The sequence below is a fragment of the Diceros bicornis genome, chromosome 7, assembly GCF_020826845.1.
Source record: "Diceros bicornis minor isolate mBicDic1 chromosome 7, mDicBic1.mat.cur, whole genome shotgun sequence".
NCBI classification, from domain to species: Eukaryota; Metazoa; Chordata; class Mammalia; order Perissodactyla; family Rhinocerotidae; genus Diceros; species Diceros bicornis.
The window spans coordinates 71,154,559-71,179,100 of NC_080746.1; the positions used below are offsets into that span (position 1 = coordinate 71,154,559).

Sequence of the window (24,542 nt, forward strand, 5' to 3'; positions counted from 1 at the left end):
ATCACTGTTTACAACTGCTGTGAAGAATACCTGGAGGGATTATAGCAATAAAAAGAGAAAATGAGCATTTCCCCAAGTCAAGATAGAAATCTGTGTATTAAGGTTGTGTCAGGTGCTCCTGAGCTGTGGGACATTCTTGATCCAGGTGGGATTTTGCTGGTGTGACATTGGTCTTTTTGGTTGAACCCTGCAGGCAGACGGGAGTCCCAGCCTCTGCTCGGTTTCCTGAGTCTTTGAGCCATAGGAAGGCTCTGTGCTCTGACCAAGTTCCTGTTGCGTCCGGGGAACTTGCGGCCAGCTAGAATAAACATCCTGAAGCTCGACTCGTAATATTTTTGTTTCCCTTTATAGTTCTTTCCCTTCCTCAGAAAACTCCATGATGTTTCAAGATAGTTTTTAATTGGTTGTTTGTTTAATTTAATACAGTAATACATGTGCTTTGTAGATAAGCCACGTTGAACCGTGTTATGGCCTGTAAGAAAAGCAGCAGTTCCTGCCCCACGTCTCCTCACCCTCTGGTCCTGGTCCTCCTCAGGGACAGATGCTTACAGCCCTTCCGGCCATTTCTTCCTATATTATTTCCATGTTTCTAAATAACATCCTTTTACTGTATATCTCAATCCATCACTTTTAGACATTTTCTGTTGACTTCTTCCTATGGAAGACCGGGACTTAGCTCTAAATTTAGCACATGTCCCATTCCCTCTGACTCCCAATATGGTTACATCACAATGTTTAGTTTAATTAACATTCAGTGTTTGTATTACAAACCTGTGTAGATTTTGCGCACGGCATGGTTAACATGCGATGTATTAGAACCATTTCTTGATTGTAAAACGTGTTTTTTCTAGGGTTTGTCGTTGCCCCTTATTTTATTCAGTTTTTACATACCTACACAAATTAATCCTCAGAATTTCGAACAGTTCTCAAACTCTGCTCCAGAGGGTCAGGTAAGTCAGGGAATCTCTCAGGTCCGTTGTCCTCTTGGTGACGTCCCTCCAGGAGCCCTCCAGCTCCTCGTCCCCTCTGAACTGCCTGCTCTCCAGGTCAACAGCCCAGCTGTTGGCCAGCACATTTCTTTACTTCTCTTCTGGGTTAGAGCCCCATCTCCCTCTTTTTTGATTTACTCCCTCATTTTATAAGAACATATCCGCCTATAGCTACCTGAGAATAGTTACAAGGAAGGTCTGTTTTCTGAAACTGTACAAACCTGAGAGTGTATTCTATTCTCAAATGTGGTGGATAACTTGGTTTGCATCATGATTTTCACCTTAGCCTTATGGGACTTGATTCGTGTTTTCAAGGTGAATTCTACGTATGTTCTCTTTGCTAATGAATAACACTGTGTGTTTAGTGCTGGAGAATACGGTCATCCATATAAAAAAGAGCAAGTATATGATGATTTAAGTCATGTGATGTGCGAGAGAGGGAATGTTGACTGTCTTTCATCCCAATCTTCTCTACAGAAATCTTTGAGAACATGTATTTACTTGAGCAACGTGTTGCTGACTATAGAGGCAATAAGCTAGCTCCAGCCGTCATTCTGTAGGTTCTATGAAGGCAGGGACTTTGTACTATTAGCTCATGGATCCCTGGTGCCTAGCACAGTGCCTGGCATAAAATGGATCATAGGTGTGCTGGTTTGTTCTACTGAAATCCATAAAAGAAATATGCAGTGAGTACTTTTTCTGTTGTTGTCATTGATATGTTGATGATCCACATATCTACTGAGTGCCTAGGAGACTTTTTTGTAATTGAACAAGCCAATGGTAACCTCTGTTTTGGATATCAAGGAAATTCAGTCTTAGGCTTTGGTATACGTGACTCATTGCCATACATTCACCCTGTTTCTGCTATACATTGCCCCCAATACTTGAGATTTTTGGTTGTTGTTGTTTTTGCAAATATTTGTTTTCTGCCCTATAGAATTGCCCTTTTTTTGGTTTTGTGTTCCACCTTTAGTTTGGGGGACACCACCACTGCTGGAAAGAAAATGGGATTTATTTGGGAGGGATGGAGGGAAGATATCCACCCCGGCTTCTGTCCTTAAAAGGAGAACTGGCAGGATGGGAGGGAGTTAGGGCCTCACCAAATGGTTTTAGAGTTTTAATTTCATTAAAACTTGAACCCACACATATCAGGTAGATTTCTTCTTTTCAGCTTCTGGATGTGGAGGCAGAGGGGTTCCTGACCTACCCAGGTTGAATTTAGGGGAGAGGGAGGTCTGTTTGTCTCAATGCTGTGGTCTCGAGGACACCTTCTTTGGTCCTTTGTATTCTTAGAAACAGAGTCACCTCTTGGCAGGAATAAAGCCACTCAGATGCCAAGAGTCAGGGTTTGGTTTCAAGTCACCAGCCTTGGAGAGGCCGTGCTCGATTTCCTTTGGCAAAGGCAGCCTGCCCCTTCTCCGTGCATTTCAGCCATTTGGGCACAAAGGTAACTTCCTCAAAATAGAAACCTTTGAAGGCTCTATCTGATGCATCTGTAAATCATTATGTTTATCCTGAATTCTAATTTAACTTCTTAGAATTTTGAAAACACTATTTAGCTTTTTTCTTCTTTCTCAAATCAACTTGCAGGAAAAGTAGATCTGAATTAGAAGGGTCTAGACATTTTCTTCTGGGAGATGGTGTGGTTGATGTTTGCAACAAATGCGTGAGCTCTGGCGCTGACGGATCCAAGTTTTATTCTTAACTCCAGGACTATTCCTGAATGTGACCTTAGGCAAGTCCGTTCATCTCTAAGCTTCTATTTCCTCATCTGTAAAATGATTTTAATAAAATCCACCTACAGTGACATTGTGAGGCAAGGTTTACCTGAGGTCACATACGTAGAAAGCACATTGCACATCACACTGAATGGACACAAGTTCTTTTCCTTCCTTCAGACACAGGTGAGAGGCCCACACCCGAGAAGCTTGTAATGAGTGGGCCGTAAGCAAAGATCTGAACAGTCACACAGCTTTACAACCTGCTCCCAGCTCTTGGCTTAATTGTGTTTATTTTTTCTTTGCTAGGCAGGAGGGATAGCTAAAAGCAGGAAAGTTCTTTTGCTTCTACCCCAGGATCTAGTTAATCTCACATAATAATAAACCACAACAATAGTAATCTTAGCAGCTACCATTTATCGAACACTTCTTATGTGCTAGGCCCTATGCCAGGCACCCACCGAGCGTTATTTCCCTTCATCTTCAAACCTGTTCCCTATTACAAGTATTATATCCCCATTGTACATATGAGAAAACTGAGATTTCAGGTTCTTGTCTGGCTCCAGAGTTTTCGTGCTTTGCACTCAACATCTTTTCAGCTGTATCTTCATAGTCCCCATAGAAATGTGGTCACCTTTACCCTCCATTCACTTTCCTGACCTCTTGACAAGGAGAGGTCCAGGTTGTGATCCCCGAGTTCCAGCAGTATAAGACTCCAAGTCTCACAGCTTCTTACCTTCCCCCTGGCTCTGCCTGGGCCCCATACGCTGGCGAGGCAGAAGTGCTGAGAGCGTGGTGCTCAACAGAGAAACTCAGATTCTACCCACACGTGTCCCCAAAGGCTCTGCTTGTATTCCGTTCTTTCCCATACACTCACTTGCCTCCAGGTGGCACGAGAAATGAGAGGGAGGATGCCTCCCAGAGCTGGGTAGGGCCGAGAGCCTGCTGCAAGCAGAGAGGCTCCTAGTAAGGGTTGGATGGATGGACATGTGGACGGCCAGTCGTCTGGATAATGAAGGAACGATGCCTTTTGCCCTCAGCTCCTGTAATGGAGGGTAACTCGAGGATGAGCAGAGGAGCCAGACACGAGGCGTGTGCTCCTCATTCATCTTCTCATCTCTGATTGCCTTCACACCAGTGTCTGTGCCCCCAGCTTTGCCTGTGTTATTTTTTCTCCTTTTGCCCACTAATGAGACTGGAAGCTCTGTAACAGCAGTGCCTCAGACATTTCTGTGGGCTTTGGTTTGCTATAATTGAAAAGATGTGACAATGTTTGAGAAAATTTACAGAAAGATCAAAGGCACTCTGCCGTACCCGATGACCTCGCCTCCCTAACCCAGCAGTAGCTTTTACCTTGTTTTTTTAAATTCTCTTCCAGCAGAGGCATACTCTGTTCTTGCATAGTAGTTCCCAGGGCTCCGTCTTACCTGAAATCTCCCTGGTAGCTGGAACAGAAGCTGGGTTCACATCAGAGCTAGATAAGTTCCTTTTTTTCATTTCACCTGATAGCTTTTAGGGATTTTGAAGCCTTGGTAAAGATATCACTCGGATGTTGAACAGGAGAGGGGGTGAGCCTGCTCCCAGAAGATGCTGGGCCCTGGCCACACTCCCCATATATGCAGCACTGTGGACCACTGGCATCGGATGGGGTGTCACGCCTCCTGCCCTTCGGCACCTGGCCAGAGATCCACAGCATGGGTAGCAGGTCATGGATTTAAACCAGCATTTCTTCAGGATGTATTTTCAGGGTTTCGTGACCAAATGAGTTTGGGAAACTTTAGGTTATACCAAGTTAAAAAATGTTTCTTAACTGCAGTGCTTTTAATATGTGAATATTCACTGTGAATCTCAAAGAGGGGAGATTTTATTAAAAAAAATACTAATAGCTAGCTAGCATTTATCGTTTACTCTTTGTTGAGTCTGTGAGCTCGAGTAAGCTCTTCATGTGCAGTATCTCACTGAACCTTATAGCAGCCCTAGGAGGTAGACGCATCACTGTCCCCATTTTAGAGACGAGGGAGGCACTTGTCCAGTGTCAGAGCTAAGTTGCAGTGGGCACAGGTTTTGTGCTTGAGCAGAGGCTGAGTCCAGACCCCATACTCTTAACCAGCGTTCAGTACTCTTCCGCTAGGCAGCTTTGACTAAGCTTCCTTTTATGTGGGATTTCTCGTTTCCTGTGGGATCAGTACTCAGAAGGACTCTAGTTGGAGAAATGCCAATTTAAACTTGAAAAGTGAATAGAGACTGCTAGGCCAATAGGGACATGGGGTTTCTCATATGAACCCTGTTGGGCTCTGAGCTCCCTGGAACCCCTGCACCCCCCACATCTTTGTGTGTGTCACATTAGGTTGATGTTACTGTCTGTTCAGCAGGAGAGGCAGGCACAGAAGGTCTGGAGTAGAGTCTAGGCAAGTGGAATTCAGTGAAGGAGCATTAAAAACTATCCGGGCCAGCCCCATGGCATAGTGGTTAAGTTTGGTGTGCTCCGCTTTGGTGGCCAAGGTTCGTGCGTGCCGATCCCAGCACGGACCAACACCACTCATCAGCCATGCTATGGCAGCAACCCACATACAAAGTAGGAGAAGATTGGCATGGATGTTAGCTCAGGGCTAATCTTCCTTGAGCAAAAAAAAAAAAAAAAAAAAAAGGTGGATTGGCAACAGATGTTAGCTCAGGGTGAATCTTCCTCGGCAAAAAAAAAAAAATTATTGATGCCTGGCCTCATTCTCAGGGATTCCAATTTAGTCTAGGTAGGGTCCAGGCACTGGTGATTTTTAAATGCTTTTTGGTGATTCTGCAACCTGGGTTGAGAACCATTGATTTGGATTGATTTGGACACACTTCTTTGTGGTCCAGTTACCATATCTTATATCACAGCAAAGAGAAGAAAGGATTTCCTGTGTCAGTTAAATGACTTAACAAGGTTTTGGTTTTTTTTTTTTGTTTTTTCATGAAGGAGTAGCCTGTGTTTTTTTTTTTACCGGCCTCAGATATCCTTGCACCATCGATCCTCTCCTTGGTGTATACCCCTGACTTTGCATTGACAGTCACCTATTAACCAGCCCTCATGCAGAAGTTTTAGATTGGTTACTAAGGGGACTGATGAGAAAGAGGCTCAGCACTCTTACTCCTGCTGGAAGAAGTAGGTGGTTACCATTGCTCAGAGCCCTGCATCCATGCTGCTGCTAGGGGAGCTATAGTGAGAAGTGTATTCCAGGTGATGACGTTAGCTAACCACACACATACTTCTTATTGGGCTTACACTGTAAATAATGGGCTCCAAAGGGAGCTGTTGTCACTTTCTGTTGAGTCAGGTGAAACTGGGTGATGGAATTGTTCCATGGTTTGGTAGTTGGGTAACTTAAGCTGTTGTTTACTACTGTGTCTGCAAAAAGCCTTTTTTTAGGCATTTGGGAAAATATATGCCCCTGTCAATAAAAAGACAATGATTGTTTTAACCCTAAGCTATTACTGCTTTTCTTAACATCTTCATCTCTTCAAAGGCACAGACCCTGGGCCGTTCAAGGCCTAATTCTGGGATTTCCAGATTACCGCTCTTTATCCAGTTCAAGATGGATGAGTCTCAGGTTGATCAAAGGGTTTGTAATGGGAATGTTTCTGTTGGTTTCTTACAGTACAACAAACACCTCTTCGTGCACATTGGGCATGCCAACCATTCTTACAGTGACCCATTGCTCGAATCAGTGGACATTCGTCAGATTTATGACAAATTTCCTGAAAAGAAAGGTGGCTTAAAGGAACTGTTTGGAAAGGGCCCTCAAAATGCCTTCTTCCTCGTAAAATTCTGGGTGAGTAAGACATTGCTGTGATTTCAGTGGTTTTTGTCTGAATGGTCGCGTCCCGTCCGTGAGCGTGGAGCAGCACAGCTGGCCGTGGATTCACGCTGACTGCACCTTCGTGTGCATCCTCAGGATCACCGAGGGATCACAGACTCAAACCTGTGAGCCAGGCGGCATTTGCTGTTTCTGCCAAAGAGCAAGAGAGATGGGCAGCCTCTTTGGGCTTCAGGGCTCACTCACGCGATGAACAAAAGGCTTCACAGATGGCTGGAGGCACAGTGGAAATCATGGGGCACTAGACCCCCTTTCTGTTTCTTCTCACTCCATTAAGCAAAGCGACCTATAAATTCCACTGGAGCATAGGACCTGAGGCAAAGATGGGGCTGGGATGAAGATAAAGTTACGTGCTTCAAGATTTTATAAGTGTCAGAGAGAATACAAAATGGCCTTGCCCAGTATGTGCCTCATTTGTGCTTTAAAACAACAAGGACAAATCCCCCCTGGCTACTGGGGCTTGTGATGCTCCCTGGCCTCCCAGAGGAACTTTGCTGTATCTCCTCCACTAGTCAGGCTCGGGCCAGGGGACTGCTGATGGGTCACAGATGTTAGAGCAGGCATGAGTATGATGGGTGCATACTGGGGGGTTGGGGGCAGCAGGAGACCAGAGGACCTGCTGGCATTGAAAGTTATAAAAGTCCCCAGTCTTGACGAGAACAAAAAGAAAATGCTTCAAATGTTTGCACCCGTTAGCATGGCATTAATGGCTCTACATGAGCTGTTCTGGGGCATTCTTGCTGTGCGTCCTCTGCCCAGCCTGTGTGTGTGTCTGGAGGCCCTGTTCCCCTTTCCTGCCTCTCCCACTGGGCCAGCCCCTCCTTCTTTTATTACAACCCCTTCCTCACTGAAACAGACCATTGATTTTTCTTTTAGTCCCATCGCATTTTGTAGTTAATCAGTTTCCGTGCTGTGTCATAATTATTTGGATGTGTGTCCCACTCCTCTCTGGGCTCCGACTGCCTCCAGCGGACCTTATTCATAATAGTGGGCACCACTGATTGAACGCCTGCTGTGTGCTGGGAGCTGCGATAACGCTTGACATGACATGCGTTTCCTCCAGTCCTCACAGCGTTAAGTGGAATTTGCCTCATATCCCGCTAAGAAAACAGGCCCAGAGATTACAAAAGACAGGCTACACGGAGGATGGGGCCCTGGGGCTTGAAGTCAGATCAGTTTGACTTGAGTGCCTCTGCCCTGTTTCCTGGCTGCTTCATGCCCCGTGGACCCTGGCCGCAGGGTCTGTCACTGAGGACTGTCTGTATCTCCAATACTAAGCAAGTGCCTTGCACAAAAAAGCCCAAGAAATGGGGGTTGAATTAAGGAAAAATTCATGTTTTAAATTCCTTGGGAGGAAATTTACTTATTAAATTTAGTTTGTTTCTTTTATTCTTGCCTGGTAACTAGATTTCATTTTTCATGCTTCCACACTGAATCTGGATTGTGGAAGTAGCGTTCTACTTATATTAATGTTCTTGGGGCTGATAATACATGTGGACAGCCTGAAAAGCAATAACACTACCTTCCCCTTTCTAAATTGGTGGCTGCCACCCAGTGATTTGAATGGTGGTTGGGGATCAGTTATTATGTGGTAACACAGCAGTTTCCAAAGTGTGGCCTGTGGACTCCAAGGGGGTTCCTCAATATCCTTTCACTGGGCTGGTGAGATCAGAACTCTTTTCATTATGACGTGGAGACATCGTTTGCCTTTTGCACTCTGCAGATATGCACACTGGTGCTTCTAAAGCGATAGGATGAACCACTGAAGCCTTAGCTCAGTCAGGCTCATATGCACACACGGTTTAAAAAAAAAAAAAACAGAAAAAAAACCGGTCACGCCAAGAATGTTCTTTGTGAATTGTATGACATCTTGAACCTGGAGTACACGTTGAAAATGAATGCAGTGAGCTGCCTGCCACCTCAAGGAAAAAAACTGACAGTATTTGTTGCCAAAGATAAAATTTGAGCTTTCAAGTGAAAAATAAGAATTTTGGGAATCTCATATCAGCCTCAGTGAACTTGACAGCTTCCCAATACTTAAAAGACTTTTCTGATGAGATCCACACAGTCATATTAACAAGTGTGATTTTTTGATACTGTGCAAGATAAACCAGTGGATTTTAATGTAACAGTACGCAAGTTCATTGATGAGGTTTCAGATTCCGCACTGCAGCTAACCTTTCAGCTATCGCTTGTCAAGTTTTGGTGTAGTATCAAAGAAAAATGACCACAATTATCTGAAGAGCCCGTTAAAATACTCTTCCCTTTCCCAGTTACATATTTATGTGAGGCTGGATTTTCTTCATGTAGTTCAATCCCAACAAGTTGCATGTAGAAGCAGGTATGAGAATCTCGCTATTTTCCATTAAGCAACATGTTAAATAGATTTGCAAAATGTAAAACAGCGCCACTCTTCTCACTAATTTTTTTTTTTATTTTTGAAAAGATAGGTATGTCTGATTAACAAAAGATGTATATTAACATGCAATGAGCTTAGTATTATTTTTAAAGTAAGTCATATTTTAAATTTTTCTCAGTTTAAATTTCCAGTGCAGAAAATATAGATCGATATAACCTGCAGAAACAAAAGCTCTTTGAGGTCCTCCACAAATTTTAAGAGTGGAAAGAGGTCCTGAGATCAAAAAGTTTGAGAACCACTGTGGTGAAGGATATAAAAAGAGGCTGTTCTACCCAATTAATTAACATTAATCAGAAATTATAGGATATGATAAAAAGAAACCATTTTCAGTACCTTCAAATTAAACAGTATTGATTTTTAATGATAAGATTTCTTATAATCAGCATGTTATTTGAATATAAAGAGGAATGGAAAGTGCTTAGAAAGTTGTTTCTGTTTTTGCTTCCAAAATTTCCCCCATTTTACTCAAGGGATGATTTTCATAAAGGCTTTCAGTGATGGGGCCCTTTGGTCATAAATCCCCAAATAACGAGGTCTCAATTGCAGATGTTGAGAGTGTGGTGGCTAGTATGAGATGTACAAATTTAGAAACAATTACTCTGAGATTAGATATTAGTTTATTACGATTTGCAGAACTAAAATTGAGTACTTCTATGAATACGATAGAAGACAGCACGCCCTCAGTACAGTTGTTAGCAAGACTTAAACTTTATAAAGAAGTTCGGTTGTAACTATGTTAAAATAAAAGAGGAAAGGCAATTTGAGTTAGATTTACAATTTGCTGCAATTTGAAATCTCATTGGCTTCCGCTAATGACTAAGAATGAATGACACTTGGAGTATCTGTCCTTGGATATCAGGAGGTGTTTCCAGTGGGTGGTTCTTAAGTAGGTTTAACAGTGCCTTAAATATTTTTTGTATTAGCGATTTACTTAGCAGATTTTCTTATTTTCGTGTGAATTCAGTACATTTCAACAGAGATCCTATATCCAGGCTCCTTTCTTCTCCTCCCTTTGTCCTCTTTCTCAAAGTTCCTGAAATCTCGGGGTTGTCAAAATCACGCTGACTGTTATTTGTTCATGTGATTTGTCGTGAAATCCTGTTTTCAGAATGTCAGCCACATCCAAACTGGGCCCAGTTGGGCTAGACCGGGTCGGGAGTTTGCCGTGGAGGAAATACTGAGGCCACCTGAAGTACCTGCACATACCCCAGGCTGCGGGCACCTCAGCTCTTTGCCAGTTGACACTTTGACGTGAATGCGATGGCAGTGAGCCAAGGAGCAGTTTCAGGCTGGAAGACCCTGACTGGCACCCCAGGACTCAGGCTCCAGAACATAAATGCATGGCAGAGCCAAAGATGCCAGTGTGGGTGCCCCTCTACCCTGTGACCCATAGAATCTCGCAAACCTTAATGGTGGGGGACACCCAAGTGCCCCGTGAATGGCTGTGTATCTGGTGAGATTTTTTTTTCTTTAAAGGGCCTTATTGAGGTATATTTTGCACACCATAAAAAGCACCCATAAAACTCAATGATTTTTAGAAAAATTTAGAGTTGTGTAACCATCAGTACAATCAAATTTTAGAATATTTCTGTCATTCCAAAAAGATCCCCTGTGCCTATTTGCAGTCTGTCCCTCTTCCCAGACCCAGACAACTACTAATCTACTTTCTATCTATACAGATTTGCCTTCTCTGGACATTTCATGTAAAGGAGTCATTCAGTCTGTGCCTCTGGCTTTCACTTATACTTACGTTTTTGAGGTGCATCTATATTGTAGCCTGTCAGTAATTAGCTCCTTTCTGTTGCTGAACTCGTCCATGGTATAGATAGACCACGTTTTGCTTCTCCATTCACTAGTTGGTAGACTTGTGGATTGTGTCCACTTTAGGCTTTTATGAATCATGCTGCTGTGAAGTCTTTGTGCCCAGGTCTTTGTGTGGACATATGGTTTCATTTTTCTTGGCATTTTTCCATGAGAGTGGAATTGCTGAGTCATTTGGTAACTCTGTATTTAACTTAAGGAACTGCCAAACTGTTTTCTAAAGTGGTTTATACCATTTTGCATTCCCACCAGTGAGTTGTTGGGGGTCAGTCCCCTCTTTTTTCAGCTATTGTGTCTGCAAGTGTTAGAGCAGGGAGGGATGGCAGCGAATGTCGTGGGTGAGGGGCTGTTGAGTGAAGGCACCAGCACAGGTCCATGTGAGGTGCATTCAGGCGAGCTCGGGCACGTTGAGGTGCTTTGCAGATGGGGCTTCACTTGTATGGGAAACGGAGGTGGGCAGGAGAATTAGGCAAGACAAGGAGTCAGGGTTCAGTTGTGTCAGCAGTAGGGAGCAGTCAGTGATTTTAACAATATTTGAGCCAGGAGAGTAATAGGATCTTTTTACTTAGTGTTACAGCGACTTTCTCTGCGTTTTGCTGTTTCTATTTTTATTCTTTACCTTTTCCTTGTCTGGACAGTCTCCTGTTTATTTCCTTTCTGTTCCTTCTTGCGTACTTGTTATACACTCCTGCGAATTTTAATTGTACGCCATATTTAATTACAAAGAGAGAAAACATGATTTCGAAGGAAAAGGAGGGCAGGGGCTTCTTTCTCAACAGAGTGTGAACATGACCATTAGTGAGTTTCTTCTTTGAGCCAGAAGCTGGGCCAGGCATAAGCACATACTTGACATTAATTAGTCCCCATGAGGTACATGTGATTATTCCCATTTTACACGTAAAGAAACTGAGTCATGGAGAGGCAAATGACTTCTGCAAAGTCACACAGCTAATAGATGCCAGATCTTCTGGACTCCAGAATCCATGCCCTTTCCACTAACTGTGTGTGGCCTCCTCAGGGAGCGCAGCTCTGTCACTAGCGACTCTCCTAACGTGATTTCACTTGCACAGAAGCCAGTGGTGGTAACTGAAGTGAAGCAGCAGTTTGTTTCTGAAGTCCTGTTATTGTGGGATGCTCTGGTGTGCCTTCACGTGGGCGCTGAGGGGAATAGACTCCTGTTACCAGGAAGTTCAGATTGGATCCCGAGTCTTACTAGAGAGATCAGTACAACCCTGTTAGCTGCCTTTGGGGGGCACAGCAGCGTAGTTTTTACACTGTGATTACAAAGGCAGCATCATAATGTTCTAGACAGTCTTGGAAATATATGATTTTCGATGCATTCTTAAATGCACCACAAATATAACTAACGTAATACATGTTTATGTAGTTTAAATCAAGGAATGTGTTAAATCTGGTATCCAGCTTTTCTTCCTTATCAAACAGCCTTCCATGTAGCCATATGTCATTATATCCCCAGTTACCGTTTTTATTGGCTATGTAATATCCTATTTACTGGCTATATCATAATTTAGCCATTCTTATTTTATTAGATATTGATAAATATGGTTTTTGTGTGTGTGTATAGTTGTATGTGCCTAAATAAACAAGTTGCTTTCTAAAGTAGTCCAGCAATGAATAAGTATACCAGCCATCTCCGTCAGCCTTGCTGGCATAATCGAAAACAAAACAAAACAACTTTCTGTTGTCACTTTGATTTTTGAATTCCTATACATCTGCAGCTATTTTTTTCTTTATACTCCAAGTCTTTAATCATTCCTCATTCTCTATAGAAACGACTAATGATGATAAGGTTAAACATACCATATTCCCTCAATTCTAAGACATGTACTTGTTCCCCTGTCAACAGTTCTGGAAGCTTCTTACAGTTGACATCATAAGCACCTTGTCCGCCCCTCCACAGAGGAGTGAGTCATGATGTGGTTATTGCTGCCTGCCCTTTGTGACCCTAACCAGTATCGAAAGCGTCCCACCGTCTCCTTGTCACCTTAGTTGAGTTATTTGCACTAGTTGTACCATACACTGCTAGTGCAAATTTTAGCTTAAGTTTGAATCCCTAATTAAAACATCTCAGAAAAATTACAGTTTGATGCCACATTGAAATTGTTGTTATGATTGAGGAGGAGCGTGGAACCGTATTTGTGATCAATGAGACCAACATTTTGCACTGGCAGATAGCCATACTTCGATTTTTCCTTATAAAACAAGGATCAGGTGCTGTGTAGGCCCTGAGAGAGGCAGAGGCCCACAAGTGGACAGAGCCGTGCTTCACGTCAGCATTGAGATTCATGCAGATGGGTCGCCAGAGATATGGCAGACAGTGCAGCTAACATAGGATAAAATGCTAACTGTCTTGGAATTGATCGTAGAATTCCCAAAGTTAGAAGAGGTGGGTGTGCTCCAGTCATGCATCCTGAAAGACAGAAACTCAAGTACAGCTTGCAGATGACTTTCAAAAGAAGGTCATTTCCAGCCACATAAGGAAATAAACAAGATTATGGATCTATCCAAATAAGAAATGCAGTGAAACTAATATTTTTGGAGGGGCCTCAAAATTCTACTCTCTGTCCAAATAGTGCTCAAGAGTGTCAAACTTGGGGACACCAATTCAAAGAAAGCCACATGTTATTAACATGTTACTTATAAACCTAACAGCCAAAAATTATTCAGAAGAATCATTAATGTGATGAAGGCTTCACCTCAAACTTTGATTGGAATAATAAAGAAGAAAGTAATGTGAAAATGAAATTGTATGGATATGTATCCTGTTGTTAAAAAACAAATTTTTTATATGCATTTAATATAATGGTTTTTTCCTCTCAAATCATTATTAAATTAGTGGTATCTTAGAAACTAGGATATATGATGTTATTTATGCTTATTTATAATGTTTTGCTTCCTTAAAATTTTTGGAATTATGATCATTCAGTGTAAACACTTAACAATATATTCATAGTCATTCAACTTACTTTCTTAACCTATTTTTCTAGGGGAAGAAAAAAGAAAGGCTAGTTTTACTAACCAGAGCAGACGTGAGAAGATTTTATGAAACAGAGAAAGGGAAAGCAAGTTATCTGGAAAGAGGGCAGCCTCTGGAAGATGCTTGTGTCATGGTGGAATGAAATCACATTTGTTGGACAAAATGATAGGCACTATAAGTAAAACAACGGGGCTTTATTTACGGAGAAAAAATCGGGTGCACATGTAACTCAGCCGAGTGGAGGCCTCCAGAGTAGCTAATTGGATTCTGCATGATTCAGGTTGGAATTGTAGACTCGAGTCTCTCATTTGGAACCAAATGTCCCTGTTGCTATTCATGGAAAAGGAAGTTAGCAAAATGGAATAAGTTGCTCCCCACATGTTTTAAACTGCTAATCGATAAGGAAAAGGCCTTTCAGTTCAACAAGTTTTCCATTTCTCTTGACTTCTGTCTCATCTCAAAATGGTGTTCAGTTCTGAAATTACATGAACAATATTAAGTGACAGAATGACGTAAGTGGAAGGAAGATGAGCAGAAATACCACCATATTCAGAGGTATTTACAGGGCTAATCCATAATAAATTCTCTTGAGGTAGATTATGATTATATGATTATTTTCACTGAGGGTCTGTTTTGTGAAAAGTCATCTCTTGATAGACAGGTTCTGCTATTTCGTGTAATAGGGAATAGGGAAGTCAGTAAACCTGCACATCCACTCATTTTGGTTTGATTGCTTAAGAAAATTATCTGGAGCTCTTGAGCACTTGCTGCATTGACTGCTGTCTGTTACTGCTTCCTTCCTGTTTTCTGAGCCCAGTGTCTTAACCTTTGTAGGCCTCCCCCAGGGAGCAGGAATATCCTGTCTGTAGCTTTTGTTTATCCAGCAGTGCAATGTGTATGGCAGATTTTCAACAGCTGTATGTTTTTCTTAACTCATTGGCTGAAAAGTTATTTTATTTCACTCAGTACACCTAGAGAAACTGCTGTCCATCAGGTGCTATAATATAACTGCTGCTTAGCCAGCTCTGATATTGTAGGCAGATATAGTCGGCATCTGATAGTTTGTTGAGTAATCGTTCCCAAGGTATTTACTGAAGAGGGGGAGGAGACCTCCACAGATACATACAAAAACTTTTCCAAGCTGTCTTTGGAGTTGTTAGATTCTTACAAAGATAGTTTAATCATTTGCATTGGTAGTAAATATCCACATCACTAGTGAGTCATTCAACAAACATTCACTGAACTCTACTTTGCTTTAGAGAGCTGGGGAAACAGACATGAGTAAGAGGCAAACTTTAGGGTCTGGTGTGGGATGGCAGACACACAGGCAGATAAATGGCAGCGCAGGGGATAGGAGCTGTAGTGGAAATGTGCAAGCACGGAGGTTAAAGGAATTCTTTTTGCCTGAGAACATTCCAGAAGGCCTCACAAAGACATAGCATTTGAGCTGAATCTTGAAATAATTTGGTCAGTGGAAGGGGAGTGGGAAAGAGTTTTCAGGGGAAGTGGACGCGTGCAGAGACAGGGAGTCCTACTGGGAGGAGGCAGAGGGTCCCCTTGGCCACTGAGCCTTACAGAACCTGGAGAATGGTGAGAGTTGAGGGTGGAAACATTGATTCCCTGTGGCAGTCACTTTATTTAAAAGACCCTTTCTGAGTTCCCTGAGAACATAAGGCAGAACAGCCTGGAAAATGGGAGCAGAAGCTCACTCTGCTTTTCCCCCCATTCCTTAACCTCAGTCAGATCACGGATACTTTTTTTTTTTTTACCTTGAACTCTTCAGGACATCTAGGCAGAATCTAAATTAGGAGCTCCGTGGACCTCAGGAGAGAATCCATCTGACAGCTGTTCCTCCAATGCTTTCTGTCCTGGATCATTTGGCTCAGTGGTTGCTAACAAAGCCAAGGTCAGGGGTCCATCCTTTCCTGTGTGGGGCTGTTGAACTCTGCTCCCTGCCATGGTTACAGGCTGAGATGCTAAGCCTCTGTCCCACCAAGAGCTGCTGCTAACCAGAGGTCCAGGGGAAAGCAGACACACGGTGTACCTGCGTGTCCCATCGCTTGCCCTGTTGAGGGAGCCACGATAGCTTCTGTCTGTGATCGTCACCTCAAGAAAAGCCTGAGAAGGAAGGAATTGAAGAGGCACAATCAGAGTGGCTGCTTATTTCCAGACCCAGTTTTGCAAGGAATCAGTGGATTATCTGGACATAGTCGTAAACCCCTCAGGGATCTATGTCAGTTATCTAAAATTGGATCTAGACCCTTGGTGATGTGTGAAATGCCCTCTCCCTGTGCAGGTGGAGATCCAAGGTACATCCTACCCACCCGCCACCATTTTCATTTACTTTTTACATTACGAAAGCAGTGTAAGCTTATTCTAAATAGTTCAAGCAGTTCAAAAGATGATAGAAGGACAAGTGAGATCCCCCTCAGCCATGTCCCTTCCGGACTTTTTATATGCATCTACAGACATGGTACAGACACCATTTGTTTTCACTAAAAAAAAAAAAGAATTATGCTCCATGTATTACTTGGCAATTTGTTCTTTTTCTCATTTAAAATATCTTGAGCGTAAGATGTCTTTTTACAGCAATGGGAATTTGAGGGTAAGTCTCAATTTTTGTTATCTTTTCAGTAAAGGTAACTTGTTAGTAGAATTGCCAGATTTAGCAAATAAAAATATAGGCCACCTAGTTAAATTTGTATTTCAGATAAACAAGGTATATCTTTTTAGAGTAGGTATGTCCCATGCAATCTTTGGGACATATAGATACTAAAAAAGTATGTTGTTTATCTAAAAATCAAATTTAACTGGGTGTTCTGTATTTTATTTGGCAACTCTACACTTGTTAGTTGATTGATTGATTTGTTGTTGTTTATGTAAGACTTCGTAAACAAAAACTCCAGACCAAAAAGGGTCCTGTTTCCTGGTTTGGAAAGGGTGGTCTGGGCCTCCGTGTTCACACACCTGATAAATGGGGGATGTGCGGGGCCAACACAGCCGGGCGCCCAGCACTCGTTAACTGCCCCCGCTGGGAAGAACCGGCCTGTGTAGCTGCTTTGCACTTGGGCCTGAGACCTTGGCTCTTTCATCCCAGCTACTGTGTGAAGTCACCAGTGGCAGTTACCTGATGTCGTGTGGGTGATATTAATTGAATTTTTTTTGGTGAATGCTGGTATTTGTAGGAATCTGCAATGCAAACAGCCAGGCTTTTCAAGCATTGTAATTAGAGCAAGGTTTTCAGATTCTTTGAAGTACTAAATGTTTATGAAATTCAAATAGGGGTGCCAATCTGCACAATAAAGAGGCTCTTGGTGGTGTGTTTTAAAATCTTCTATTTTGTAGATGTAAATATATGCCATAATTAGTGGGAAGAAACTTGAAGAGCAGGGTCTGAGTTTACTCCTATTATTCTTATTTGAAACAGCTGTGGCAGCAGACTGCAGCTGCTGTCCCCTTGTGTTGGACAGGGCACAATGGCTGGCCAAAGTGAACAGTCAGTGGCTCCCTTCCCTGTGAGCAGCTCCCCACGTGCAGGTTGCCTTGCTGGGGAGCTGTCCCAACTTCCCCCACCCCAAGTCTCTGGATGCCAGAGGGGCTGGCTTCAGGGGTCTCGGCCAGGAGGCAGATGCATGCAAATGAGTCAGGTGGGAGAGTTTAGGAGCAGCCAGCTTCCTCAAGACCCCCCTGCCAGCGCTGCCTCATGGGGTGCTTCTGCCTCACGGCTCACGGCCCAGTGCAGAGCGATTGTCCTTCGGCGCCTGTGGGAGCAGCTGCGAGGCCGCGTGGTACCCTGCCTGGCTGAGCCTCACCATGTGGCAGGCCTGGACGGCTGCCCACAACAGGGCCCAGCTTCCAGTGCCGCCTGCCAAGGAGCCAGATGCTGCCATTGGAAAAAATTGCTTCACAATTTGAAATCTTGGTCCTTTGATCATTGCTCAGAGAGAATGAAGAGGAGAGATTCAAAGTGGTGGTTTGAAAATGCCAGCGTCTCCTTGTATCCATCGGTGCCTACTATCCTGTCTCTTGTCAGGGACAATCACCTTGATGTTTTCATTTTTGCAACCAAGTAATTCTAAGCCCTCAGGGTGGAAGGGAGAGATGAGTGGGAGGGAGTGTCCACAGCCTGCTCCTTTCCTGTCCCGGTGCCCCTGCCCTCTCCCCTGCATTTGGGAGTTATCTGCTTCCTCTTTGTTCCAGCAGGCTTTTCCCTCTTGAAGCCAGTGACAAAGTAGTTGTCATCAGCCAAATGCCACTTCTGCATGAGCTGCACAATGCCTTTCTTCTCTTGGCAACCGTGGCGCTCCTTCAGCCGCCTGGAGCCAGGTTTCCGGAGGCCTGAGGTTTTGCAGAGATGAGCCCCTGGCCCAGCCCTCCCCTTGGAAGGCTCTGGATCCTAACTGGGCTAGGCCTCTTTTTTCCTCACCCATGAAATGAAAAGGAACATTCCTTGAAGAATATTGCATTTTTAATGTTCTTTTAAAATTTCAAAAACATTAACCAATGGAATACATCCATGAATAAACGAATGAGAGGTAATAGAAGAGAAACCAATCCAAAGTCTTGTCTGGTGACTTCAGTATTTCAGCTGCAGGAGTAAGGTAATGAGTGTAAGAGAAGATGATTTAGGGAAGAATTTGGGAAAACTCGGTCTCATTTTTTTGTTTCTTTGCTGTTTGATGCAGTCGGCTCTCCCTGTGTGGCATTGTAACCTGCTTCTATTTTGACCTTATATTGTCTTCCAGGACTTGCCCACAAATAGACCCTAAAGTCTTTCATTCGTTCAACACATGTTTATTAATTTTCTTGTTTATTTCCAGAAAGAATTCTGCAACATCTCTATTTGTATCTTTGTGGGAAAGATGATAATTTTTACCTATTTGAGCAGTTATACCCAAAACTTAAGACTTGTCATAAACTCACAAATCAGAAAAAGTACTGCTTTTCCTATTTGGAAAAAGCCATGGTTGCACCTGTGCCGCTCACTGGATCAGTATGGCTTGGGGCTCAGACCGGCTCTCTGAGGACAGTTTTTATCTTGTTTATTGATTGTGAACCACCCTCCATAGTGGGTCACGTCTCTGTAGGGTGACGTGAGGCTGTCTTCATCTCTGTCCTGGTCTGTATAAATCAACAAGTGACGAGGAGTGGTTATCAGTATTATTGGCGGCAAACGTGCATTTGCATAGCACGTTACAGTTTACAAGATGAGTTTCATATGCCTTGTTTCTTCCTGTCACTGTGGTGACCTTTGGAAGCTGGTCTTCTCTGTGGTTAGAGATGAGAGAAGTGAGACTCAAGGAAGTGACTGCTGTCCCTGCTGTCGGTCAGATGTCTGGGACGAGACGACGGCAGATGAAGAGTCAGATTCACAAATATCCGGACTAGACGGAAGGAGGTCTGAAATCAGGGTGGAGTTTAATAAAATAAATGTCAACCTTGAATCCAGGAAGCAGATTGGACCTGAAGAACCTCGTGAGTGAGAAGGGAGAGAGGAAAGGTGAGGTTGAGGGGGAAATGAAAGAGAACTGCAGAACTGTCTTAGAGAAATGTTCTTAGGTCTGCGTGATTGCAGAAGGCAGAGCTGTAGGTGGAAGTTACAGGGACGCCAGTTGGAGCTTAATGGGGGTGGTAGGCAGAATCACGTCCAAGTCCTTACCCCCGGTGTTTGTGAACGTGTTACATTACACAGAAGAGAGGAATTACGGTTGCTAATCAGCAGATAGGGAGAATAGCTTGGATTATCTGAGTGGACCCAGTGTCCTCACAAGGTTCCTTAAAAGTGGAAGAGGGAGGCAGAAGAAGAGATCTAGAGAGACGGCAGCTGGCGCTGTGAGAAGGACTCAGCCTGATATTGCTGGCTTTGAAAATGGGGGAAGGGGCTAAGAGACCGGGAATGTGGGTGGCGGCTAGAAGCTGAAAGAGGCAAGGAAACAGATGCCTCCTCAGAGCCTCCAGAAAGGAACACAGCTCTGCCAATACCTTGATCTTAGCCTGGTGAGACCCGTGTCAGATGTCTGACCTACAGAAGTATAAGATCGTAAATTGATGTTTTAAGCAGCTAAATTTGTGGTAGTTTGTTAAAGCAGCAATAGAAAACTAATACAACAGGAAAAAGAACTATCTAACAATTAGGTCTGTCCAGCACATAGTAAGTATTTTATTAAAGTAATGATTTTCCTGTATCTGAAGGAATATAGCCAGACAGCAGCACAGATCAGGGCACTGTAGAGAGGATTCCTGCATTGGGTGGCAGGAGAAAAGAGTTGGCCTCTGACCCCAGTTCATGTGTAGGGTCTCAGTTCTAGGGCAGAGTGGGCAAAGATTCCTTAGAAGGGCCCGTTGCCTGGACGTGCCCTCCCCAGACACGTTTGCAAGTGTTTTGTTTTTTTAACACTTCAGAACCTGGCCCATGACCAACTGTTTTAGGCTGGCTTGTACCCAAAGGCTGGGATATGGTTTGAATTTGGAATTTGCTAGGAAGATACGTTTGCTGGTTTTTAGCTGTTTCTTGGATTTTTTTTTTTTTTTTTTTTTTTTTTTTTTGTGAGGAGATCAGCCCTGAGCTAACATCCGCCAATCCTCCTCTTTTTTTGCTGAGGAAGACGGCCCTGGGCTAACATCGGTGCCTATCTTCCTCCACTTTATATGGGACGCCGCCACAGCATGGCTTACCAAGCAGTACTTCGGTGCGCGCCCGGGATCCGAACCAGCGAACCCCGGGCCGCCGCAGCGGAGCGCGCGCACTTAACCGCTTGCGCCACCGGGCCGGCCCCTGTTTCTTGGATTTTTATATTTATTTGCTTTTAGAAAATATCCTGTTGTCAGATAAAAGCTGATTAGGCAGAAATAGTTTGTATCTCTGATACTGGCACATTTTTTCTCATTTTCTTGCCTTCAGAACTATATGAAATAGGTTTGGCCACAGTTTTCAGTTGGGAAAAATGAGTCGGTAGGGTGGGTAATGAACTCAACGCGCATCCCAGACTCTTTACAGAGTTTGCCTCCTTTGTCGTTGATTTAAAGCTAGCATTCTTCCTTTCGTATTACCTCTGCTCCATGGGAGTTCAGCGACCACATTTCTTCCTGGGATAATCATAATATCATCAGCTGACAGATAATTATCTTTCACATCAATACCTCCTCCTAGAAAATTCCCCAAGAGCGGCTGTGATATGGTTGGATGGCTACGTGATTATTTTCCATGTTCAAGAGTAATTGCAAAGCAGTTGTAATAGCAAATTGATTATTTACTCTTAGTTGGGAGGCCTTTTAAAATCTAACCTATTAAATTTACACTAATAATTAAATATAAAGTTTTCTCAAACTGTTAAAAAAAGGGAAATAATTCAAAAACCCTCTGCCTCTCTTATCTAAATGAAAGCTAAAATGCACATAAACCTAATCCTAATGACCCAGCAATTCCACTCCTAGGAATACCCAACAGAAATGTATACATGTGTTCATCAAAAGCATATCTGAGAATGTTCAGATTAGCATTGTTCATAACAGGTCCAATTTGGAAACATCACAAATTTCCCTCTGTAGTAGAATGGATAGATCATGGTGGTTTTCATTCAGTGGAATACTTGACAGTAACAAGGGTGAATGAAGTAAGCACAACAACATAGTTGAATATCACGCTATAATGCTGAGCAAATGAAACTAGACCCAGAGGAGTCAACGCATTGTGATTCCACTTATTTGAAGTTCAAAAAACCAGACAAAACTGATGTGTGGTGTTTTAGGATCAAGGTTACCCTTGTGAGGTGCAGGGATGATTGTACGGGAAGGGAACGTGGGTGGGAGGGCTTCTGTTCTGTTTCTTCATCTGGATACTGGCTACATGGGTGTGTTCACTTTATGAAAATTAAGCTGTAAACTTGTGATTTGTGTACTTCTCTGTGTGTACTTAATTTTTTGTAAAAAAGTTAGGTTTGACAACTTTAAAACTCATAATTTGTTGAGATGGTTTCTGAGGGCAGGTTTTTATAATATGTCTTCTTTAATAGCTTCATTTTTGATACTTCCTGTAATTACAACTACAGGTCATCCAGTCCCAATTAAATATTCTAAGGGGCAGTGGTGAACCACAGGTGAGATGGTGGGGATGGTCCACCCCAGGTACAGGCAATAAGGAGGGTCGTTGTCTGTAGAGAAGTTGAGATGGCAAATCTGTCTATAAATCATTTTTGTTCTTATTATCACCATGTGTCCATAGTTGTAAACAATACCATCAGTGAAATACTCCTCAAACACACAAAATCCTTTGTTGGCCTAAGTCCTAAACAATTGGGTGAAGTTAGTGTTGAGTTTTTATTTCGTATATACATATATATGCTTCAAATTAGCACACTTATATTACTTGTCCATTATATTGCTTATCCTTTAATAGCACATGTGGACTCAGCTTTGTATTCATTTCTAGAGGAAGTTCTTAACAGTTTGGAATTATCTGAGCTGCGGTCCCCAGGGTACAGCTTCTTTCCGTGGTTGAACCGTAGATTCGGGAATGAGCAATGACGGCACAGTCGTTATGACGACAAAGGAACAGGACTTGAGTTACTTCAATTCTGTCATTCTCTGTTACTACTATTGGAGTTTTGTATTTAAAATTTAAAACAGTGAAACAGAATGCTGGTTATTACTGAAAATAATTTTGTCAAATAAAGGCAAAGGGTCTTAAAAAGGATCCACTCTCATCGAATCGACCAGGTATGCGGCTGCAGCGCGACAGCCACTTTCACACACATTACTTAAGCCTGGAAACTTGTAGAGCTGGAAACACGAAAGCTGTGAAAATGTCCAGCAATTTTGCTGACATCAAATTATGGTGAATACTATTCTAAACTTGGTTAGCATTTTTGAGTTGCGTATGTTGACAGATTACCGTGTATATTTATTTCTAGACTTGCTTTAGGTTTTGTGTGTCCAGGTTTGTTTATATTGTATATCTTTTGCTTGTCAAAAATAACACATCTAAAGGGAATGAAGCGAAAAATGGAGCATTAAAAAATGAAAGAAAAGAAAATATTGTGCCTAGGGAGGAGTTGAGGTACATTTCTTAGGAAACTTCTCTCCTGGTTAAATCACCAAAGTCAATAGAAGTTGATCGTTTTTAAAAACATACGCCAACTCCGTCAGCTGTCCTGTTGGCTCCCCGAGCCGTCGCTTGTTTCCCTGTCTCCTTTCCACTCCACTCCTAACACCAGAGACACGACCTGCTTTGATAGTTCACCAGTCTATGAAAACAACTTGATTACATCAAAATAATGCGTTTGTTTGAATTACAATATTAGCTAACAATGTAGTTATAGCCCATTAATACTCTTTTTCAAAGCTGGGAATTTTTTCAAGTTGAAAGAAAGGAAAGTAGGAGTAATTTCTAATGCACCTTTCCTGCTCCACATACGCTCATTGCACCGTTGTTGGGAAGCATCCTAAATCCTCCTCAGCAGGGCACATGTTACATTCTGGTACATCTGTGTAACGGAGTAGTATGCAGCCATAAAAAGAGTGGCTGTTCAGTTTTTTAAATGGCTGTTCTTTTTAAAACTGATATTCTATATCAGTACTATATGAGTTCTAAGATGTAGTTATCTATATATAAATATTTTTTTAAGCAAGGTTTTTTTTTGTGTGTGAGGAAGATTAGCCCTGAGCTCACATCCGTGCTAATCCTCCTCTTTTTGCTGAGGAAGACCAGCTCTGAGCTAACATCTATTGCCAATCCTCCTGCTTTTTTTCCCCAAAGCCCCAGTAGATAGTTGTATGTCATAGTTGCACATCCTTCTGGTTGCTGTGTGTGGGACGCGGCCTCAGCATGGCCAGAGAAGCCGTGCGTTGGTGCGCGCCTGGGATCCAAACCCAGGCCGCTGGTAGCAGAGCGTACACACTTAACCGCTAAGCCACGGGGCCGGCCCTTAAGCAAGGTTTAGAAGAGTGCTTACTGGTTGTGCGAAAAAGAGGGAGTGTGTATGCTTAAATATCTAAATGCTAAATCTCTCTAGAAAGACATTTGAGAAACGGATAACATTGGTCACCTCTGGGGAGGTTGGCAAGTTCAGGGGTAGAAATAAAACGTACACTCTTTTTCCAGTTTGATTTTTTTTTTCCTTTATTTACCACCTGCATGTTTTTACTGTTTTTAGAAAAGCTAAAATTTGTTGGCACAAACTACGTCATAATAGAGCATAAACTCCGCCACTGCCAAACGCGCCTTGTTCTCAGCTGGTGCAGAGCGAGGCAGCGGCGGTTCTAGCGGGCCCACGTCCAGTGCACGCCAGGTGGCCGCTGCCCTGGAAAGCTGAATGGTGAACCAGTGTCAGCGCTCCTGGGTCCCAGGAGGTTGGTACTTTCTCCCCTGGAGGCTGGAGCTCAGGTAGACCTGGGGGCCTCTCCAGCCTTGGGGAGCCCAGAATCAGATACAGTCAGGCCAAGACATCCATTGTTTCCCACTGAGCTGCTCTTTCACGGAGCCCAATGTCAAACCTTTGAATGTAAGAAAAATGCACACCTGGGTGTTTTTATTTATTTACGATTTATGCCCCACATAATTCCGAAAAGCAAAAGGTGAGGGAGCGTTACTAAATTTATGAATAATGTAAAGCTGGATAAGTACAAGTAAAAGCAGATTGGAGCCCAGTAAAGGGAGCTGTACCCTGGTTGTTAGCAGCTATTAGGAGGGCCGGGATCAGTTGATTACTGTAGTTGAGCGCTGAATTTACCTTTGAATTTCTTGGC

The 24,542-nt window shown here is 43.0% G+C and overlaps 1 protein-coding gene across 6 annotated transcripts in view; it reads left to right on the plus strand.

Annotated features, from left to right (window-relative positions):
- Positions 1 to 24,542, plus strand: part of TEAD1 (TEA domain transcription factor 1) — a 255,351-nt gene that overhangs the window by 210,641 nt on the left and 20,168 nt on the right. For 5 of the 6 annotated variants that reach the window (XM_058546003.1, XM_058546001.1, XM_058546002.1 and 2 more), the window contains one exon: positions 6,343 to 6,516. The exons of the other annotated variant lie outside the window; for it this stretch is intronic. In XM_058546003.1, coding sequence (XP_058401986.1) covers positions 6,343 to 6,516 — 174 coding nt within the window. The remainder of the gene's footprint in view (positions 1 to 6,342; positions 6,517 to 24,542) is intronic. 6 annotated transcript variants of the gene reach the window in all.